This window comes from Schistocerca nitens, chromosome 1 (genome assembly GCF_023898315.1).
Source record: "Schistocerca nitens isolate TAMUIC-IGC-003100 chromosome 1, iqSchNite1.1, whole genome shotgun sequence".
Taxonomy (NCBI): domain Eukaryota; kingdom Metazoa; phylum Arthropoda; class Insecta; order Orthoptera; family Acrididae; genus Schistocerca; species Schistocerca nitens.
Genome location: NC_064614.1, coordinates 125794657 through 125816464, shown reverse-complemented (window position 1 = coordinate 125816464; position 21808 = coordinate 125794657). Strand labels below are relative to the sequence as shown.

Genomic DNA, 21808 nt, shown 5'->3' with positions numbered 1-21808 from the left:
AGGTATGATGGTCTTACCAGCTGACAAAGGCAACACAACTGTGATCGTTTTCATCTTCATCCACTTACTATGGAAATAACTATCCAGATCAAGATTTACAATCTGCTTAAACTTTGCCCATAATCCCTCTACGTTCACCTTACTGGAACTAAGTGAAATCATTTCACTCTGTAACTGATATGCTAACATCTGCTTTTCTGCCCTGTCTAGCAGACGCTCTCCTAGCTTGGTTGACTGATTTATTGACTTTCGTAACCATAGTTGCTACAATGACATCATGATCGCCAATCCCCATTTGTATACTAAATTGTCGATAAGATCTGGCCTATTTCTAGCTACAATGTCTAACATATTTCCATTGCGTGTGAGCTGCCGAGCTGGCTGCTCAAGACAGTTTCATAAAACGTGTTCAGAAGTATTTCACACGACTGTCTGTCTGAATCCCCACCCCTCCTCGCAGTGAATCCAGACATCCCAGTCTGTTCTTGGTAGATTGAAGTCGCCTCCAACTAGTATTGCTTGAGCTGAGTATTTACGCACTATTGACCATAGACTTTATTTGAATGGCTATACAAATGTCACAGTGGAATCAAGTGGCTGGTAAAAAATCCAACAATTAACTTGGTTGCATCTACACCTGTTATACGCAGCCAGATAACTTCACTATTGCACTTCACTTCGACATCAGTAGAACAGACTGTCCAGTACTGTGTCACCATCGGTTTTGCTTCACAATTACCGCAGGTACTGGTATGGTTTGTGATCCCTGATGTCTTCCTGCGTCAGGATATGGCACAGACATTCTCATTGCAGAGTGGATACACAAGAGATTAGGTCTGCTTTGAGATGCTCATTCGAGCCTCTCTCTGGTGTCAAAGTTATCAGACCTTGCACTGCAGTCACGTACTGATGGGCAAGTTCGCTCACAGCCAGCTTGAGCTTTGTGGCGTCGGTAGCTACTCCAAAATAGAAGAAACTTGCTTCGACCTGGGTGAACAGAGTGCAGGGTTGTGAGGAGAGAAAGGCAGTAATCATACAGCGAGCGTGAACATAGCAGGGTTGTTAGGTAGGTGGTTTTCTGTCATCTCTTATTATGTTTAATAAAATCTTACATAATGTAGGCAATAATCATATCGGGGACATCACTTTGGCCATAGTGCTGAGTCTGGCCCATCCAAACAGTTAGCCTCCCTGGTTATATTAGAATAAATAATGCACACATTTGATGTAGGTTACGGAGACTGAAAGGAACTTTATTCTCAGAGTCGACAAGCTACTACAGTACATCGTTAAATGTAGTGAAAGCATAATGAGCCAAAGAGAGAGAGAGAATAAGCTTGACTGTTTATCTGTAACTAAGCTGTACAATCAGAAATCGGGAATCACAGTTCTCTAGCAGTAAAGACACAGAGAAAACCTAATACCGACATTCAGTGATCTCTATACAACCTGGATGTAGAAGTCTGTTCTCTGAGTATAGAACTGCAGCATGTCTGTAGATTCATATTCTTTGCATCGTCCGCCATGTTGGAGTTTGGCAAACAAATTTCCATCGGCTTGTACACGACAAAAAATTGCAGAACTTTATGTCAACATGTGATGTAATTGACTGATGTAGGAGAGTTCTAGTGACATTTCCTAGCAGCCACATTGTAGTTTGTCAAGAAACGAAACATGAGCATCTGTGGCTGGCACGATAAGACAACTGGAGTTCAATACCCAGGTAGAATAAAGACAGAGATCACTGCATACATTGCAACACACATAGAACAAACAAGCACATCCAGTGACTGAGCACATCAGTTATGGCTCAACACAGCGCTCCTGGCGGTCGGCGCGGGAACTGAATTGACGGCGCGAAATCAAACACTTGCGGCACGACACACGAGTCAAACCAGTGATCCCACGAGCTCATTGTGTCAAACACTCGCACACTACATTATATACTGCACAGAACTGTTGGCGGCCACGGTCGCTACAAGATCATTAGAAACAGAAATCGAGCTAAGTTTCGGCAGGAAATCAGCCATTTCCTTTTTCTAAGAACCCACCCAAACTTTTACCTTAAACAATTTACAGAAAGTATAGAAAACTTAAATTGGAATGGGCAGGCAATGTTTTTAACCACAGTCCTTCTGAATACGAGTCCAGTTACTTACCACTACGCTGCTTCACTCGGTAAATTTATGTATTGCTGGAGGCTTATCATGACTGAATAAGAAGGGAAACTGAATTACTATCACTGATTATATATCACTTATTATTTTACAAATGACATTGTGATATTTTAACTATTTTGTAGTTTATATTGTTTGTGGTTAAACTTCCTAAGAAAAGTTTGGAACTTTCCTTGCTGGTACAGTATGAACATGATGAAAATACTTTAGACGAATCATTTCAACAACCCGTAGTGGATGTTGTGAATAAATCAGCTCAAGTTATTTCTGAGAGCTACAAAGATGAAATGGCTTTGAGTTGTCAATCAGGTACACAGATCATTACAGATAATTTGAGACAAACCTATTTTGTTTATTTTTAAACCAGTTAGTTGAATCTGATTTTTATCTACCTAATGAATAATAATAATAGTAATAACAATAATAATAATAATTTTTTTTCATTAGGTCGTTGCAGTAATAGACTGTGGCACACACATAGTATGGTACATTTAATAATTAAAAGAAACTTCATGCTAGTCAGAAAATGAACTTTAGAATTTTTTTGCCTCAATGAGGTGCTGAGGGTTTTTTCCCCTTCTCAGCGAATAGTGTTGCAAATTACGTAGTGAATGGCGAAAATGCCTCAACTTTCTAATACGAATTGTAATTTTTTGAATTTTAAAGAAAAAACTATGGAAGTCGTACATGTAAATAGAAATTTACATGTAGATTGCTTGAAGAAAACTGAGAATTCGTCTCAAAAAACTATTGCAGTTACACAAGAGGGCTAAGTGTTAAAGCAGCTATATGGAATTTCAAATTAGCTGTCTGCCACGTGCCACACGCTGATGTATTCTGTATTCTGTGGTACCTAGTAATTAGCTTACTTCAATTTCAGTATCTTATATCTGATCAACTACAGTCTAAGTTAATTATATTATTTTATAGAATACGGTAAATTTTGTGCTAAAAGTCTTGATATTACCAACGTACCACAGTCACTCGTTTGTGAGGTATTTCTGTTATTTGCAGTTTGGCTACACTGTTGTCCGGAACCTTTGTGGCATGTCTCTGGTCTACGCCATATTGTGCAGGTTTTGATCTCTGTTTGATGGTGGTAGGAACTCGGTGACCATGAGGTAATTGATGTTGGATAATTTTTCGAAGAATAGAAACGACTTGTTTGCTTTGGCTGCTAATTTGTTATATACGTTTTGCACATACCTGTGTGTCTATAAATGTTTTTCTAACTGTTAGAGTGTAACACATTAATAAGTAATTTTTCAAAGATGTCTTTTGCCACATGGACGGTTGTTATCCACTCATCTATTACATCTCCTTCAACAATTTCCAGGAAGCGGCGTCATAGCAGCCTATAAATTAACTAAAGGCGGCATGGTGCATAAAATGATTTATATCAAAGTTTGCAGGAACTGTTGATACGTGTGGCACGATGGGTATTGCGCCACGTAAAGTAATTCAGCAGTAGAAGCAGGGTTATGTTTTAATAACAATGCCCATTTGTTTACCCAGACTTGCATCAGTAGTAAAAAAAAGAGTTGTAATAATTTGTTTTAGAAATTTTGTTAAGAGTTCGTGAGGCTGGATGTAGTCAAATATGTAAGCAGAAATTGATTTCGTGCTTACATCTTACAACTGATGCGGTTGCAGACAATATGATGTCGGTGTTACGAGAGTAGTTACTTCAGGCAACCGTGTATCGTGGAATATAAGTAAGACTTGTAGGGTAAATATACACGAAAGCGTATCTGGTCGTGTACTTCAAGGAGTTCGCAACTGGCAGTGGTAACCTTCATTTTGTTTGCTGACAGTCTATAGAGTTTCTTACATTCGTTTTTTATGCAAGACTGATACTGTTAAGTTATTAATGAAAGTGGAACTCGTATCGAAGTTTTCCTGTCACCATGTTATATTTGATTATTTAAGACAGCTTTGGCGATTATGTACATTTTGAATTATTTTATTTTTTCAGTTCCCTAAAACTCCAGAAGAGGCTTGCTGCCTCTGTGATGCGATGTGGTAAAAAAAAGGTGTGGTTGGATCCTAATGAAATCAACGAAATTGCAAATACCAATTCCAGTAAGTAATTTTGGGACCTCTGACAAAATTGTTGATAAATGTAAAATAGTACAGTTTGTGTAAATATTGTTGCAGTTGTCATAGTGTAAAGTTTTTTTAACAACTCTGTAGCACCTTTAATTTGTACTTTGTTTGTAGGGCAAAATATAAGGAAGTTGATTAAAGATGGTTTAATCATAAAGAAGCCTGTTGCTGTTCACTCACGTGCGCGTGTTCGCAAGAATACAGAAGCCAGGAGGAAAGGACGTCACTGTGGATTTGGAAAAAGGAAAGGAACAGCTAATGCTCGTATGCCACAGAAGGTTTGTGGTGCATAACTCTGTTGAATGTATTTTTTGTTGCAAAAATAATTTTGATTTTGTAAATTTTATCATGCTGTAAGAAGTTGACTTTTCCATTACCTGCGCAGGTTTATTTTGCAATTTCTGTTGTACATAGCAGGTAGTTTCTTTGATATTAATGAAGAGTTTTGTAGACTGTCGTCAGTTTTTTTTTCCAGGTCATTCTTTCACGTGTTGTACTTGACCTCTTGACTTTCGTTAATACTTGTTTTGAAGTTTTACAATGAAATTGATGCAGAGAATTAATGTAGCTCAGTTGCTGCTTTTGCTCAATGGCTCAGTATCTTGTTAACATATTTTTGTCTGGCCAAATGAAAGTTTCTATGTATTTTTATTTGCTTCACGTGAATGCTTGGCTCGGGTTGTTCCTTTCAATCGTGTTTTGTTTTATCAAACATCAGGTACATAACTATATGAAGGCAGGCTGCGCATAACATGTACTTGGAGAATGACTGGTGATTGGAGAGATCAGTTATATGTTCAAGCCTATTCTAAAAGGCAATAGTTTATGGGGAATCCAGTCAGACAATTCAGCAGATGCTCTGTACCATTCAGATTGTACTAATTTGTCTGTCCAGGAAACTAGTCTCCTGCATTTTAATTAGTATTTGATTTCTTGCGGTGTTCAGAGTAAAAGCTTGTGCTCTACAGTGCAGTCAGTGAAGGTGCTCACCAACTCAGCTTTGTGCTTTGTCTGCTGGTACCTAAAAATTCAATAAAAACATACTTTATAACTGAAATTGGATAAAAGATGCTACAATACCAGTGCTACTTTCAGGGCTCTGTCTGTAGTATGTAATGTTAATTTTGTAGCAGTCTTTCAGTATTTAAAAGCCTGAAATCTATAGTTGTTTACACAAAACATTTCATTTATACTACTTGGTGTCATTTTAAAAAAGTACTGATGGCTTGTCATAGATTTGACAGTTTTAACTCGTAACTGTATGTTTGTTTCATAGTACAATAGTGGAATGTTCAGCTTGTGTGTCACTAATTATCACACAGAATGTAAAAACATACTGTAATTTTTTTAAAAAAAGCTTTACTTCGTAAGGGAAGGTAACAAGACAGGATAATTCAGGTGCTGAATCTTTCATAGGTGTGTAACAAGGGAAAACCTATTACATGGATTGATCTACTTCCTTAAGGAGCCAGTGTTAAGTTATTTTATTTTGCAGACCTTGTGGATCCAGCGGATGAGAGTTCTAAGGCGACTCTTGAAAAAGTACAGGGAAGCAAAGAAAATTGATAGGCACCTTTACCACCAGCTGTACATGAAGGCAAAAGGTGAGAAACAACTTTATAAGTAATCAGTGATAAAAAATTACTAAAAAAATTATAAAGTAAAGATCCTTGTGTGTGTGTGTGTGTGTGTGTGTGTGTGTGTGTGTGGTGATGCTGTATATTGCACAACCTTGTTGATGGTTAAAATAAATGCTAAATGTGCTATGTGAGTAACTTACTCGTAAATCATTGGACTTGCATCATTTGTACGAAACTGATGTCAGTGACGGTTTTTGAGCAGATATGCCCTCACATTTGTCGAAACACTAGCTCCATTTATCCTAAATATTTACCATAAAAGATATAAAACACTTATATGCTCATTAAGTGGCTGAAATAAATACATGCAGATGGATGAAAGCGTGGATTTTGGTGCAAATGCATCTCTCTAGATCAGGGATGGTCAACCTTTTACCTACCAGACTTCGGTATGTCTGTCAATAGTAAAATTTGCTAACCACCTTCGGGTTCCACAGTAGTGGTTATAAAGTAAGGAAGTTAGTTTGAAAAATTTGTAAAGTGGAGAAATACTAAGTTAAAACGTATAATAGTAATTATTCTTACATACCAAATATTTTGTCAGAATTGCATGAATACTGCAAGAAGTTTTTAAAAACCCTTACCACCCACCATGAAAGTGGGAACGCTCAGTAGTGGGTAGTAGGGATAAGGTGCTACTGAAGCCTCATGTTTTTGAACCATATTGATTTCAAATATCTGTTCAGTTGTTTAGAAAAAGTATCATTAAAAATACTTTTAGAACATCACTGTTAAGGCAAAGAAGTCTATAGATATTGCTAAGATGAAGGCAGTACACACTCATATAGCTAACACTCTTCTTCAAAAAATATTTTGGTGTAGTTTTCACATTAGTTTTTTGTGCAGCAAAAATGTTTCGCGGATTATTTCAATCATTGCCAGGGCTGTTATTACCTTCTGCTACAGTGATGTGTACTTCTGATTGGTATCAGTTATTACAGAATGTGTCAAGAAACTGTGGGTGGGTGTGCGCGCAATTTTTTGTGAAGGCAGTGGGTCCATTCACCATTAGTTGGGAATGTACAGGGTGAGTCAGATGGCCATTAACATCTGAAAAAATACTGATTTTGGAATGTGTGTAGAGAAGTAAAACTTGACACACATGCCAGAAATAATGTAACCTTTTATTGAAACCAATAGTTGAATGCAGGCACCAGCAAACATGTGGTCATGAACGGCAACATATTAGTGACACTGTATGAGAATCACTTACTAAACAAACTGTTCGAGAAGTTGGCATGTTGACTTAACCACAAAAAGCAATGTTGTGAAGTTTTACTATCAGAATGGAGAATCAGCTACTGCAACTTCATGAGCCAGTCACCATAAGAATGGGATTCAAATGATTGACAGTTGACAAGTGTCAGCATGAAGAAAATCATCACAAAGTTCGAAATAATAGGCTGTTTATAGATGATTGGCCCTCGGTCAGTGAACACACTAGTGCTACTGCTGCATGAACTGTTAGGGAAGAAATGGAGACTTTGCAAGTTGTTCTGTGCATGGTGAAGTCAACACTTAGGTCATGCATCACACGGGCATTCTATGCACTACTGTTTGGAGACCACTAAGGCATTACCCTCCAATGTTGTCCATACAAAAAATTCAGCATTGTCTTGAACTGATAGCCACTGATTTTGTAACAACAAAGCCCATTTCACTCTCAGGCTTAAGTCAGTCCCCATTAGTGCAGAATTTTGGCTAATGAAAATTTTGGAACTGTTCTGGAAACTCCATTCCATGATGAATTGCGGTGTGGTGTGGATTTGCATCAATCTTGATTGAACCTTTTTTCTTCGAGGAAATGCAGGGTGCTGCTTTTCAAATTGTGACTAGTGCGAGGCATGCAGATATGTTACAGAATCGCAACATTCCTTGCCTGACTGATAAAGCACCTGCTGTATGGTACGACTTCTGTCAGGCGGCCCTCCGCCCAATATTACTACATATGTGGAAATCTCTTCTGCACATAGATGAGGATCGCTTGCTGATCCAATACTTCTATCATGCTTGGCCTCCCAGGTCCCTAGACCTCAGTCCTTGTGATTATTGGTTACGGTGTCACCTGTAGCATAAAGTTTCCTGCTCCTGGTGTCATCAGGGATGTTAAGACATCATCTGATAGCAATTTCCGAACATACATAGTGATAGACTGTACAGTGATGTCACAACATTGTCACTTTACAGTAGACATATTGAACATGTTATAAAGTACATAATCTTTGCTAAAAATCACTTTTCTAATTTTTGATAATATAAATGGATAGATAAAAAATGTATAATGGTCATTCAAATAAAACCCGGTCACTTAGTAAAGTAATGGTAACAGCTTTACTAACTCAAAAATGTAGTTATATGCAGTACACATACTCAAAAATAGTTGCCAAAACTGTTGGCACATTTGTCCCATTGCGACACTAGCCAGTTGATTCTATCATTGAAGAAGCTAGTAGGCTGCCGTCTGACCCAGGACTGGACCCAGTCGCACACTTCGTTGTTTGTTGCGAATCGGCACCTGTGACAGTACGCAACAGTATGCCGTATTCATCCTCGTGGTAATTTTACAGATGACTCAGACAGCGCCATTCAGGTACTGTGCTGTTTGGTGGTCAGTTGGTGGGAACCCACTGCGCACACATTTTTGAAAGTTCAGTGTTGTTGCATTATGGTGCGGTCAGTGCCCAGACTGATACACATTAATAGATTGATCTCGTCCATGGTGGTTCTGTGGTTGTCCAAGACTAAAGCATTCGTTTCCACAACCATTTCCAGTGTGATGTAATGATGGGCCTGTCCAGGACGAGCATTGTCTTCCAGTGAGTCACACCTGTAAAGGTATCGTTTGCGCCATTCCACAACACGTAGACTCGGACTGTCCTTACTGTACACAGCCTTCATCTGTTTACATTTCACGGCCTCCAAGTCACTCCACTGCCAAAAATTGAATCGCTCCTTGTTGTTCCTGCTTGCTCACCTGCATGTTCGGTGGTGGATCATAATTTGTGTGACCACCTTCTCTTTGGCATGAAACTACACTGGTGTTCTGCAACATTGAATGGTGCGCACATGTCAGTCTCTCTACCAATAGATGGCACCACCATACCTGCAGTTATGTCGTGCCACCTTACGTGCAAGGCAAAGGTAGACTCACTGACCATGTTTCATTTGAATGAAACTCATACTCACTGAGTGGTGGCAGGTGAGCACACGTACAAAAAGATTTCACTTTTGTAAGCTTCCGGAGCCAGTGGCTCCTGGCAGAAGGCGGAAGACCACCTTTAAGCTTTCAGGTTTTCAAATCTCATCTGGTGCAGTCCCCAACAATGTCTCTCCTTCTCATCCTGTCCAGTAAGTCTCCGCCGACCTGGGGTTGTGGGTTACTTTTCTGAACTGTACACTTTCCCTAAACCCCTCCTACCCTTCTTCCTACCCCTTCAACTCTTCTGTCAGGAGGGGCCACTGGCTCTGGACGCTTATAGAAGTTATTCTTTTGTGTGTGTGTGTGTGTGTGTGTGTGTGTGTGTGTGTGTGTTTGCGCGCGTGCTTTCCCCTGCCGCTGCTCAGTGAGTAGATTTTCTTATGTATCTGTTTATATTATCATATATATCTAAAAACAAAGATGATGTGACTTACCATACGTAAGTGCTGGCAGGTCGAAGACACACAAACACAATCATACACACAAAATTCTAGCTTTTGCAACCAACGGTTGCTTCATCAGGAAAGAGGGAAAGACGAAAGGATGTGGGTTTTAAGGTAGTGGGTAAGGAGTCATTCCAATCCCGGGAGCAGAAAGACATACACCTGTTTATATTATCAGTAATTATTGTGTTTTTAAATATTGCTTTGCTATCATATGAAGCACCTGTTGGTCAGTCATTTGTGCACTTGTTGCTTGAATAAAACCCCATCGCATTTCAAGCATGTGTGTCAATGTTTACCTATCTACAGACATTGCATGAACTATTGAATATCCAAACGTTAATGAACTTTCGGGTCTCCCTGTACTTGGTTCTTTTGGTGTGCGCATCCACCCACCCACAGTCTCTCTGTAGTTCTTATATTCCTTTTAATTAAGACTACAGTAAGTGTTGATACTTTGTAATTGTGGATATTTTGAAAGTGATAAAAAGCACACACAGGTAATGGATAGTGTGTGTGTGTGTGCGCGCGCGTGTGTGTGTGTGTGTGTGTGTGTGTGTGTAATTTACCACAGTTCTTGAAGTGTCTCATTTTGTACATAGTATGGACAGGTAAATCTGAATTGCTGTAACTAATTTACATTTTACAAGACTAACTTTGGACTAAAATTGTTTCATAGGTAATGTTTTCAAGAACAAGCGTGTGCTGATGGAGTTCATCCACAAGAAGAAGGCGGAGAAGGCTAGGACAAAGATGTTGAAGTGAGTACAAGTTTTAAATGACAATGAAGTTCAGTGAAAGACTGTGTCCCTGTGCCCCCTGGAATAACATGGGGCCTCCAGTGTAGTTTGACATTGTGGTGATACTACTAAAGGTTCAGGAGCTGGTATATCATGCTTCAGTAACATTAGGGTTCAACAGAAACATCCGATCTCACGCGTCGGCTTTGACCCGTGACGTAAGGGTGTTGTGGTGTGTGACGTCATTACGGCGCGGAGTTTGGTTTGTGAGTGTGGCGTGTTTGTAGATGTTGCCTCGTTGACGTTACCTTAGTAGGAGTTTTAGGGCCTGTAATATATAGTTTACCTTCTTACTGTACTTTTTGTTTTAACGTCGTCTATTAGGCTTTTATCAGTTTGCCATTAGATTGTTCAATCTTTATGGTCTATATGTTTTGTCGCTACTCGTTATGTCTAATGAATCAATATTGTTTTTTCTTTTTTTTTTTTATTTGTTTTTTTTTTTTTTTTTTTTTTTTTTTTTTTTTTTTTTTTCTTTTGATTGACCTACACATTGATCTGTAGCGTAGCCCTGAATACGAGGTTAGGTTGGGAGTTTTTTTTTTGGCGGGGGGGGGGGGGTCGGGGGGGCGCAGCCCCCCCCTGCCTGGCCTTGAGTACCACTTGTTTATTATTATCTTTGTTTGCTATCAATGTTAGCAGATTGTTCTTGTGAAACCTTTGTGTGTGTTGTTTTTCTATGTGTTTTCGTCTTTGTGATACGTATGCAACGTTTCTATGTCCGCCATATTGGAATTGTCGTTTCCGCTATATTTGTGACGTCATGGGTCAAAGCCGACGGGTTAGATCGGACGCTTCCGTATTTCCACATTAGGTAGTGCTAATTGGAACAAAGGCAAGATTGCATCAATCTTGGTTTCATAGATCAGATCCTTTAGTAATTATTGGCTGTGTTTTCTATACATTATATATAATTATGCGTTATTCTTACAGGGATCAAGCTGAGGCCAGAAGGCAAAAGGTGAAAGAGGCACGTAAGCGTCGTGAGGAGAGAATCAGCAAAAAGAAGCAGGAGCTGCTACAATCGTACCAGCGTGAAGATGATGCAGCGACTGCAGCTGCCAAGAAATGATGCATTTTCTTAATTTTCTTTCGGTTCTGTTGTAAATTGTGGCTTTTTGAGAAAAATAAATGACCAAACTACTAGCCACCGTTACAAAGAATTCTTGTACAAAATTGGCTCTTGCACATTGAAGTTGAAAAACACACACCAACAAATATGGACTTACATGTTTGGTAAATTTTTATCAAATTGGTGGCATAGGTTTAAGTATCAAATTGATTTATTTGATACGCTACAGGATGTGAACCCAATTATGGTTGCAACAAATTAATTGTAAGTCGTATAAGGGTTATTGTACAAGTCACTTGGGTCTTTAAAATTCTCAAATTTCAATATCTAAAAACACTTTGATTTAAATTGAGTTGATGTTAGAACCTTAACCCTAATGATGAAACAAGAACTAGATGGGATATTTACCTGTTGTCATTTGGGTTACACACATTTACAGAAATCAAATCAGACTGTAAGTAGCGCTTAATATGAAGACAACACTCTTCAGTAACAAGACAATTTGTGATGGCCAGGCAGTCTAAAATAAGTGCTGCAAGCCAGTGAATTTTTTTCTCTTGAGGTGTGTAAATTACAGCATGTTAGTTTCGCATAACCAGTGAAAGGTTAGAGTATGTGCTATGTATTTTTATTGCCAGGACAGATCGATGTCCTTCATATTAATTGTGCTTGCAATGGGTCACAAAATGGTGTTTAAAGTTGCTGCCACCATAGCTTTATTAAGTATTGCAGTTTTATGAAGAGTGTGCGTGAGAGAGAGCAGTTTTTTGAATTGTGAAATTATTTAATCAAAAGATATATCATAGATAATACACATTTAGCATTACCTTGAACTCAATATTGCCTCTTTATATTGGACACCACAGAACTATGAGGAAAATCTGGGATTAGAACCAGTGTTCCCTCCCAGCTCCCCTTGAATTTGGTTATATCCACGTGTGTGGTAGTTGCTTGAACTCGCAGCTATAAGTTGTGGGGTTGGCTTGGACCGAGTGAGATGGAGCAGTGGTAAGATGCTGGACAAATATTTGTGGATTACGGCAGTTTACATCCCTCAGAGGGCTCTCCGGATTTTGGCTAAATCAGCTAAGGCAAGGGTGGCATGATTCTTTTAAAAGGGCACACTATTTCTTATCCCACCTTCCTTTTGCTTTGCTGTTGTCACGTCAAGTTCTATTGTTGCTGCCTATGGATCACGGGTCCCAGGTTCGATTTCTGGCCGGGTTGGGGATTTTCTCTTCCTGGGGACTGGGTGTTCGTGTTTTCATTTCTTTATCATTTGTGACAGTGGCTAGAGTGAACTGTGTAACAATTGGGACTTTGTATGGATGCTGATGACCACACCGTTGAGTGTGCCACAAACCAGTCATCACATCAAGCTCAGTTGACAATACTCCGCAAAACAATGTGTCTATTGCAACCATGTATCTGACGGTCATTTGTATACCTGCAAGACCGTATCTGCCAATGACTGGACAAGTAGGTGTATTACTGCAGACCTGTCTGATGGGGCCAATAAGCATTAGTTCATTGTCTGTTGAGACCAGCTACTATAAATTCATATTAGCCATTTAGATTTGGGGTTTTGACTATTTACTTATATCCTATAGAAGTTCAGGAGAAACAATTTTAATCTACATTTGGAAATACTTCTGACATTTGTAGTATTTTATTTGTATTCATTGCTCCCAGACTGCTGTGGGTTGTTGCCAATAAATATTGTCCATGGAATAAATGTATGGTGAACCTGTGATGGATATTCCAAATTGCTTAAACATATCAGCAGATTTGACTTTTCTGAAAAATTTGTAATTCTTGGGGCATGAAACCCTTATGAAAGTCTCAAGCACTTGTGAAAGTTTAACCGTTGATTTGCAGAAAGAGAGATTTTCATTTTAAATGCTGAGGTTCTGCTTCAGAAATAATAGATTGTTGGGTTTGTACGGAAAGCACAAGGGTACAGAATTTTGCAATGTGTTTCCCAATTGTGACAGAAGCTCTCCTGCGAAACTTGCAGAACTAGCACTCCCGAAAGAAAGGATATTGCGGAGACATGGCTTTGCCACAGCCGGGGGGATTTTTCCAGAATGAGAGCTTCTGTTAAGTTTGGAAGGTAGGAGATGAGGTACTGGCAGAAGTAAAGCTCTGAGGACAGGGCGTGAGTCGTGCTTGGGTAGCTCAGTTGGTAGAGCACTTGCCCACGAAACGCAGAGGTCCCGAGTTCGAGTGTCGGCCCGGCACAGTTTTAATCTGCCAGGAAGTTTGTTTAGTGTATTCATCTCTTGATCTCTCTATGATTTTTACCCTCCACGCTGCCCTCCAATACTAAATTGGTGATCCCTTGATGCCTCAGAATATGGCCTACCAACTGATCCCTTCTTCTAGTCAAGTTGTGCCACAAATTTCTCTCCAGTTCTGTTCAATACCTCCTCATTAGTTATGTGATCTACCCATCTAATCTTCAGCATTCTTCTGTAGCACCACATTTCGAAAGCTTCTATTCTCCTCTTGTCTAAACTATTTATCGTCCATGTTTCACTTCCATACATGGCTACACTCCATACAAATACTTTCAGAGATGACTTCCTGACACTTAAATCTATACTCGATGTTAACAAATTTCTCTTCAGAAACGCTTTCCTTGCCATTGCCAGTCTACATTTTATAGCCTCTCTACTTCGACCATCCTCAGGACTGAAGACCACAATAACTACTACTTCGACCATCATCAGTTATTTTGCTCCGCAAATAGCAAAATTCATTTACTCCTTCAAGCGTATCATTTCCTAATCTAATTCCCGCAGCATCACCCGATTTAATTCGACTACATTCCATTATCCCCGTTTTGCTTTTGTTGATGTTCATCTTATACCCTCCTTTTTGGATAACAGTTGCCATTCTGCATGATTGTAAAATGCCATTGCATTTAATTCTTATTAATTTGTTTTTGTGCTATGAACGCTTCGAAAAATTGAGGGCAGGAATATTATGCTGTGGGACACACGTGAATGAAATCTGACAAATGTTTGCTGATTTTTATATCCCGTTAGCAGTTATTCTCATCGCAAAAATAGCTGAACCAAAATGTCTTAGGCCGTATAGTCAATGTATATGTTTAAGAATTAGGAACTTTCTATAATTTTTTTACCACTACATTATTAAATTCATTGTAGCTTACATAAACATGGACACTAGCGTAGTGCAGCCAACACTTCCAAGCATTTCATCAACCATGAAATCAGTGCAGCAGATACTTAAAATTGTCATTGTTAATTTATGATGTTATGCCATGTGAAAGAAGAGTCATCTCAAACTTAACAAGATTATCCAAACATCAGATTTTATTCAAATTGTAAATAAAAATTATAATAAAGGTCAGAAACAACTCGTTGATAGCACAAAGAATAAACAAGCCCAACTATACTACTAGATATATTTGATTTTTACAATATTTTCTTAAAACTTTACAGTACGGTTTATATTGGTTGATTATAATTAAACTGTATTCTGACTGCTGCAATGTGGACTGTATGATGCTGAAGTATTGCAGGTATGTTCATTAACTGGTGTGCTTGTGGAATGTGCTGAAGAAAATATTAGTTCCACTTTCTACCACCATGTGAAAATGATTGTGTAAGCATCAGAATGTAGTGGAACCATTCCCCCCCCACGCCCCTCCCTGCTTCCCCTGCCCCCTTCAGTATACTCCACAAGTGCACCAAGAAATGAATGTACATACGATGTTTCAGCATCCACTTGTACTCAGAACACCATCAGTTTAATTGTAACTACATGGTAACACAATAGTATTTCAGAAGCCTTATTTGTTCTGGCTATTTTTTAAGTGTTCTCTGAACAATATGTACTTGTTATTAGTCTTGTTTGCAGTCATTTGAGAGAGACGTGTGTTTTCAAGATTGTTGAAATGCCCCCACCAGCAGTTCCATGCAGGGGGAGAAATGTTGAACATTTGGCCAATAGCACCTGTATATTTAGTTCCCAGATGAAGGTTCCTGCATGGAAGGAACTCCACAAGTAAGCACACTGGACAAAAAATTAGTCACCCCCCTCCCCCTAAGAGAGATGTTTAATACCATGCAATTCCAGTCCTGGATTGGGTAACCGCATGAATCTGGTTAGAAGTGAGTTCACAAAGTTGTGCAGGTGTGTTACGTCCAGGTTAAGCTACTTGTTGAAGTTTTGGTTTCACAATTCAGCCAAATTGCATTGATGTTGATGTCAGAATGTTACTTGCTATTCCAAAATGTCCCGCAGATATAATATGGGATTGAAGTCAGGTGATTTTGCTGGCCAGTTGAGATGTAATAGGGTGGAGAGGAGTGTTCAGAAAACGGTCTCACATTCTTCTAGCTCGATCAACTATTGCTGCTGTTTTTACGTGCATATGTGAGCAATCACCTTTTGCGAGGTGACTGCCTCCGAACGTTCACTGCAAGCAGTTCCCATCACAATGTTCCCTCGCTACCAGGTTGGAATGGATTTTCATTAACAGCCTGCATCAATTTTTGTCTGGTTTGGAAGCAATTTTGATTCGCAAGCCATGAAATGCGTCTCTGGTCTTTGTAAACATCTTTTTCCAACCACAGTTGTGACATGTTTCCGTAGCCACGTTACACCACTGCTTGTAGATGCATTGAACAGTCTGCCACTAAGCGTCAACAAATATCGCAGCTTCACGCACTGTGTTGCCATGGGCAAGACCAAAAATTATTGCCCCTTTACTTGCTGCTCTGTCACCCGTATTTACATATGTGTCCTCTCGAAACACAAATATGTCACTGATTGCTTCTGCTTTATTCTTATGTAGAGGCAATGCACGTGTGATTGAGCATATGACTCGATCGCTATGCCATCTGTAATGGCGATTTCAAGATTACTGAGATGCCTCCACCAGCAGCTCCATGCTCGGGGGAGAAATGTTGGACATGTGGCCTATAGTGGCCTGCGTCTTTAAGTTCTCAGAAGAGTGTCCCTGCATGGTATGTGTGCATTAGGGTGACTTAATTTTCTGTCTAGTGAGCTTATTATGCATGAAAACCACAAAAGTATTTCTCAATAATCTTGGGTGAAAATGTGGGAATCTTTCATGCTAAAAGTAACAGCACTGTATAATATGTAATGTAAAACAAAGGAATGACAGGCGAGTGGTTTCTGCACTGTCAGGGGAGTCAAAATTTAATCCTGGTCCCCTAGGGTAAGGGTCGTGCATATGATCATAATCAACAATTGTAGAAATATTATTGCTCCCAAAATTACCTCCAATGATCTACAACCAGAAATGGATTTCTGATAAAATTAGATTGCCAACAACAAATTTCCAGATAACTATTTACAAAGAACAAGAAATTTTAAACTCCTAACTAAATTTAAGAACAGACGTGTGAGCAGTAACCAATGTTAAGAAAAAAAGAAATAGTAGCAAATGTGCTGAAAATTGTGCCATGCTGATTACCAAGTTAAAATAGAACGAGGGCATGCCAGGATTTAATGGCTGTAAGAAATAAGATCATACAGGAAAGAATTAATTGTGGAAGAATTAGGACAGTAATTAGAAGTTTTCTTAACATGAAGAGGGAAAGAGATTGACCCATGTTCTTTTATGTAGGTTTTCAGGAAGTAGTGAAGTAGTATTTATGAAATACATCGAGAAGCTCGGCAACCTAATGCAAAAGATGGAGGTGGTGTATGTAAAGAAAGCTTTTGGAGAAAACAATCAGTTGCTAAGGGACTTAATGACTTTCATTAATGTAAAATAATTACTGATCCTATGAGAAGTCTCATATATATTGCAGTACTGTTTTATCAGCTTCACTAATTCCTGAATTAGGCTTACTGCTTGTTCTGTCTTCAAAGGTTATTGCTAAGGTTTTGGACCCACCAGAGTTACTTCTTCCTCTCGAGCTGTATCTCAGCAGTTCCATTAGGTTTTCTTCTCCCATTCTGCTCATATGTTATTTCCACCTGTTTTTGTTTTTCTCTGTTGTGGTGTTTATCTCATCAACATTCACTTTGTTAATTTGTTCATTCCTAAGCCAGTGAGTGTGCGCAACCTTTTGCTGTAAATCTGATTTATCTTCCTGTATTTTGCTACCATTTCTCTTTGTGAGGACCAAAGTTTCACTGTTGTAAAATCTTGAATGGTTCAGGGAGTAAACCACATAGAAACTCAGTGCTGGACTATCTGTATAGGCTTAGAGAAGCCAACTGCCATACGGGAGAAAACCCAGAAGGCAAATCCTGCGTGCTCATAGGCACTACTGGGATAACCCAGCAATACCGTTAAGATCAGGTCTAGGGATATAACCCGGGCCCTTAGGATTGACATTCTGTCGCGTTGACTGCCCTGCTACCGGGGGCGGACTAAGATTAGGTGACACTGAGTTACTGGCATTCTTCAAAGGAAAACAAATCCAGGTGAATTTGATCCAAGATACGTATTTTATAAATAAAGTTATAATGTAATGAATGATTACTAGTTCAAGTCCTACAGAGGTTTAGTCCAAAATGGGTCTCGTCTAACCTGCTGGACCGCAGTGTTGTAAGCCCTTCTCAGGAACACTGCACAAGGAACAGAAGACAAGAGTAAAATGTAAAGCTCTCTGCATTGCACCTCACCCACAAGGTAACTGCAGCTGTACAGAGTTATGTTACATTTGCCAACAGCTGTCCAAAGTCAGTTCAGATATTTCCATTTCGTCCAGCTCTCCTTGTATCGATCTGCAAGGACTGCCGATATTGGGATCTTACAACTTTATAGTCACGTGTGAGGGAACCACGCGTGTAAATTACCCTTGCAAAGGTAAAAGAACATTTGAAACAATCACACTGGTAAAATTGACACTGTAGTTAAATCACTGTACTTGCTTGGATATCTAAGAGTAAGTTGAGGCAGGTGAACATTTTCCTCCTTTATGAACAAACAATGTGCTACAAGAGGAAGTGATGTCAGGAGGACCATAGCTTACCCTGCAACGTGTTTTTTTTATAGCATCAACCTCCATCTGAACAATCCTCGGAAGGCTGAACGGTAGTGACAGACCGCCAAGTCACCCTCAGCTGACAGGTGTCACTGGATGTAGATATGGAGGGGCATGTGGTCAGCATCCCCTGCCCCACCCGATGCAAGACCTACCACCACCTACTCCAGTCCGGTCACTAACATCACCTATCCCATCAAAGGCAGGGCTACCTGTGAAACCAGTCATGTGATTTACAAACTAAGCTGCAACCTCTGTGCTGCATTCTATGTAGGCATGATAACCAACAATCTGTCTGTCCACATGAACAGCCACCGACAAACTGTGGCCAAAAAACAAGTGGACCACCCTGTTGGTGAATACGCTGCCAAACATGATATCCCTCATCTCAATGACTGCTTCACAGCCTGTGCCATATGGATCCTTCCCATCAACACCAGTTTTTCTGAATTGACAAAGGCTTTATGGCCGAAAGCTTTAATTGTGTGAATCTTTTTGTTGTGCCTATCACGACTCAGCATCTCCGCTATATGGTGAGTAGCAACTTTCCTTCTCTGATATTGTTACATTCCACCCTGGATTTTCCATTGTTTGATTTGAGTCTCTCCTTTTTGTAATATTGTCGATATTCCAACCTGGAGTTTCCACTGTTTGATTTACTGTTCAGGTTGACTTGCTAAATTGCAGTTATGGTCTGGGAAATTTTTTGTTGCATTCCCTGAGTGGTCTCTTGATTCTGGTACACACAATGGGTTGACACAAGTATGCAGCTATCCTTGGGGGACCATGTCTACTCCTACATGCCGTTTGCTTTTCTTTGGCACAATGACATCTACCAGACGGACAGTGCAACATGTCACACCTCGCAGTGCAAGTGCAGAGTTCAGAGAGCAGTAGGATGAGTTTACAGTATTCCCCTGGGCACCAAACTCCCCAGATTGAAACCCATCCGAAATTCGAGAATCAGTGGGACCACCTCAATCGGGCTGTTCGTGCCATGGATCCTCAACTGAGAAACCTAGCACAGCTGGCCGCAGCAATGGAGTCGACCTGGCTCCCCATCCATGCCAGTGCCTTGTAGAAACTCATTGACACACTTCCTGCACATCTTGCAGTAGTTCGTGCTTCAATAGGTGGTGGTTATTCAGGCTTTTGACAGGTGGTCACATTGATGTGGCTGGACAGTGTATAACCATGTATAGTATAGAATTCATTCCTGCAGAAAGTGTACTGGTTATTTATTTGAAGACACAGGGTGTGGTTTTACTGATTCATGGTACGTGTGATAATAATGATGTGACCATGGCTGCTCACAGCTTGATACTTACTGGAGTGACTGTCCAACGGCTGTAACTCCCTGACAACATCAAATTCTCTCTGATATTCACCATAATCTTCATATAGCAAACTCCCCGCCAAGGTCCTGAAGGCCTAAGGTATGTCATCCAGTTGCTGTGTCATCCTCTACTGATCAGAGTTGTGAGGCAAACTGCTCTCCCAGTCATTTTGTCGACTTTCCAGATCCTGGACCTGCTACTTATCATTCAAGCAGCTTCTTAATTGGCATTATGAGGCTGAGTGTATCGCAAACCAATCCTACCAGCAAGGAAAAATCCTTGGCTGTATCAGGAATCGAATCCAGGTCCTCTGCATCGTTACCATCTAAGCTGACTACTCAGTTATGGAGTCGGGCAGAAAACTGTGCATGATAGATATCCAAAGATGTAACCAAAGCCAGTGAAAACTTGAGCAGAACAGTGGCTGCTGATCTTGAGCGGAACAGTAGCTGCTGATCTACACCTTACTGAGTGGTTGCAAACATGGTTTAACTGAATAGAGTGCCAAGTGATGATGCTGCATTCACTTATCGAAACCAATACCAAAGGATAGCCTTTCATGTTCTGTGGATTATTTGTGTGGTTATTTGTATTATTTGGAATGAGTCATTTTACATTCACAGTACACATTCATATGTAAATACGGCTACATTCTAATGAACAACATTTTTTTCTAAGTACTGTCCCTGCCGATCACCTTTTACGCATTACAGAATTAGAAATTATTCTACAGACTAGGAGGAGATGCAAGCTTTTGGAGCCAATGGCTCCTTCTGCCAGAAGGGTTGAAGGGGAAAGAAAAGGATGTGAGGTGTAGGAAAAGGGGTAGAGTTGATAAGTCACCTAGAACCTGGGTCATGTGAGACTTACCGGATGGGATGAGAAGAAAAGAATACCCCGACATGGGAGCCCAAATCATCACCGAACTCCCATTATGTTTCACTCTTGTGAGTGTACTTGACCAGAAGTTGGAAACACTGTCAAACAAGACTCATCCGACCCAACGACATTGTTCTGTCGCTACACAGTCCAGGTTAAGGCTTTGGCACTCTATTTTCCTGTTATGGTACTTTGCATCACTGATGATCAGTTTTGGAATTCCAGCTCGCCCTGTAATTTCCTGCTTGTGAAGCTCACTCTCTTCATGTTGTTGTTGTGCTGATGAGGTCTGAGAGTGCAGCGACTTTTTCAACTGTCGTCTTCTTTACCATCGCAGCCCTCTTTAATGACCGTTCGTCACAATCACTCAACATACAATTTCATCTGCATTGTGACTTAGCAGATGATGTTTTTCTGTTTTCTGTGTATGCATTATAAATCTCTGACACAGTGCCTTTTGAAACACTACACTACTGGCCATTAAAGTTGCTACACCACGAAGATGACGTGCTACAGACACGAAATTTAACTGACAGTAAGAAGATGCTGTGATGTGCAGATGATTAGCTTTTCAGAGCATTCACACGAGGTTGGTGCCGGTGGCGACACCTACAACGTGCTGACATGAGGAAAGTTTCCAACCCATTTCTCATACACAAACAGCAATTGACCGGTGTTGCCTGGTGAAATGTTGTTGTGATGCCTCGTGTACGGAGGAGAAATGCATACCATCACGTTTCCGACTTTGATAAAGGTCGGATTGTAGCCTATCGCGATTGCTGTTTATTGTATCGCGACATTGCTGCTTGCGTTGTTCGAGATCCAATGACTGTTAGCAGGATATGGAATGGGTGAGTTCAGGATGGTAATACGGAATGCCGTGCTGGATCCCGAAGGCCTCGTATCACTAGCAGTCGAGATGACAGGCATCTTATCCGCATGGCTGTTACGGATCGTGCAGCCACGTCTCTATCCCTGAGTCAACAGATGGGGATGTTTGCAAGACAACAACCATCTGCACGAACAGTTCGACGACGTTTGCAGCAGCATGGGCTATCAGCTCGGTGACCATGGCTGCGGTTACCCTTAACGCTGCATCACAGACAGGAGCGCCTGCGATGGTGTACTCAACGAAGTACCTGGGTGAGCGAATGGCA

General features: G+C 40.2%; 1 protein-coding gene across 1 annotated transcript; it reads left to right on the top strand.

Moving 5' to 3' along the window:
• The first annotated feature begins 3196 nt into the window (after positions 1-3196).
• On the top strand, positions 3197-11511 carry LOC126242724 (60S ribosomal protein L19). Its single transcript, XM_049948110.1, has 6 exons — positions 3197-3298; positions 4153-4259; positions 4398-4561; positions 5779-5887; positions 10245-10326; positions 11299-11511. The coding sequence occupies exons 1-6, from the start codon at positions 3294-3296 to the stop codon at positions 11435-11437; spliced, it is 606 nt and encodes a 201-aa protein (XP_049804067.1). The 5' UTR covers positions 3197-3293; the 3' UTR covers positions 11438-11511.
• Positions 11512-21808: the final 10297 nt, after the last annotated feature.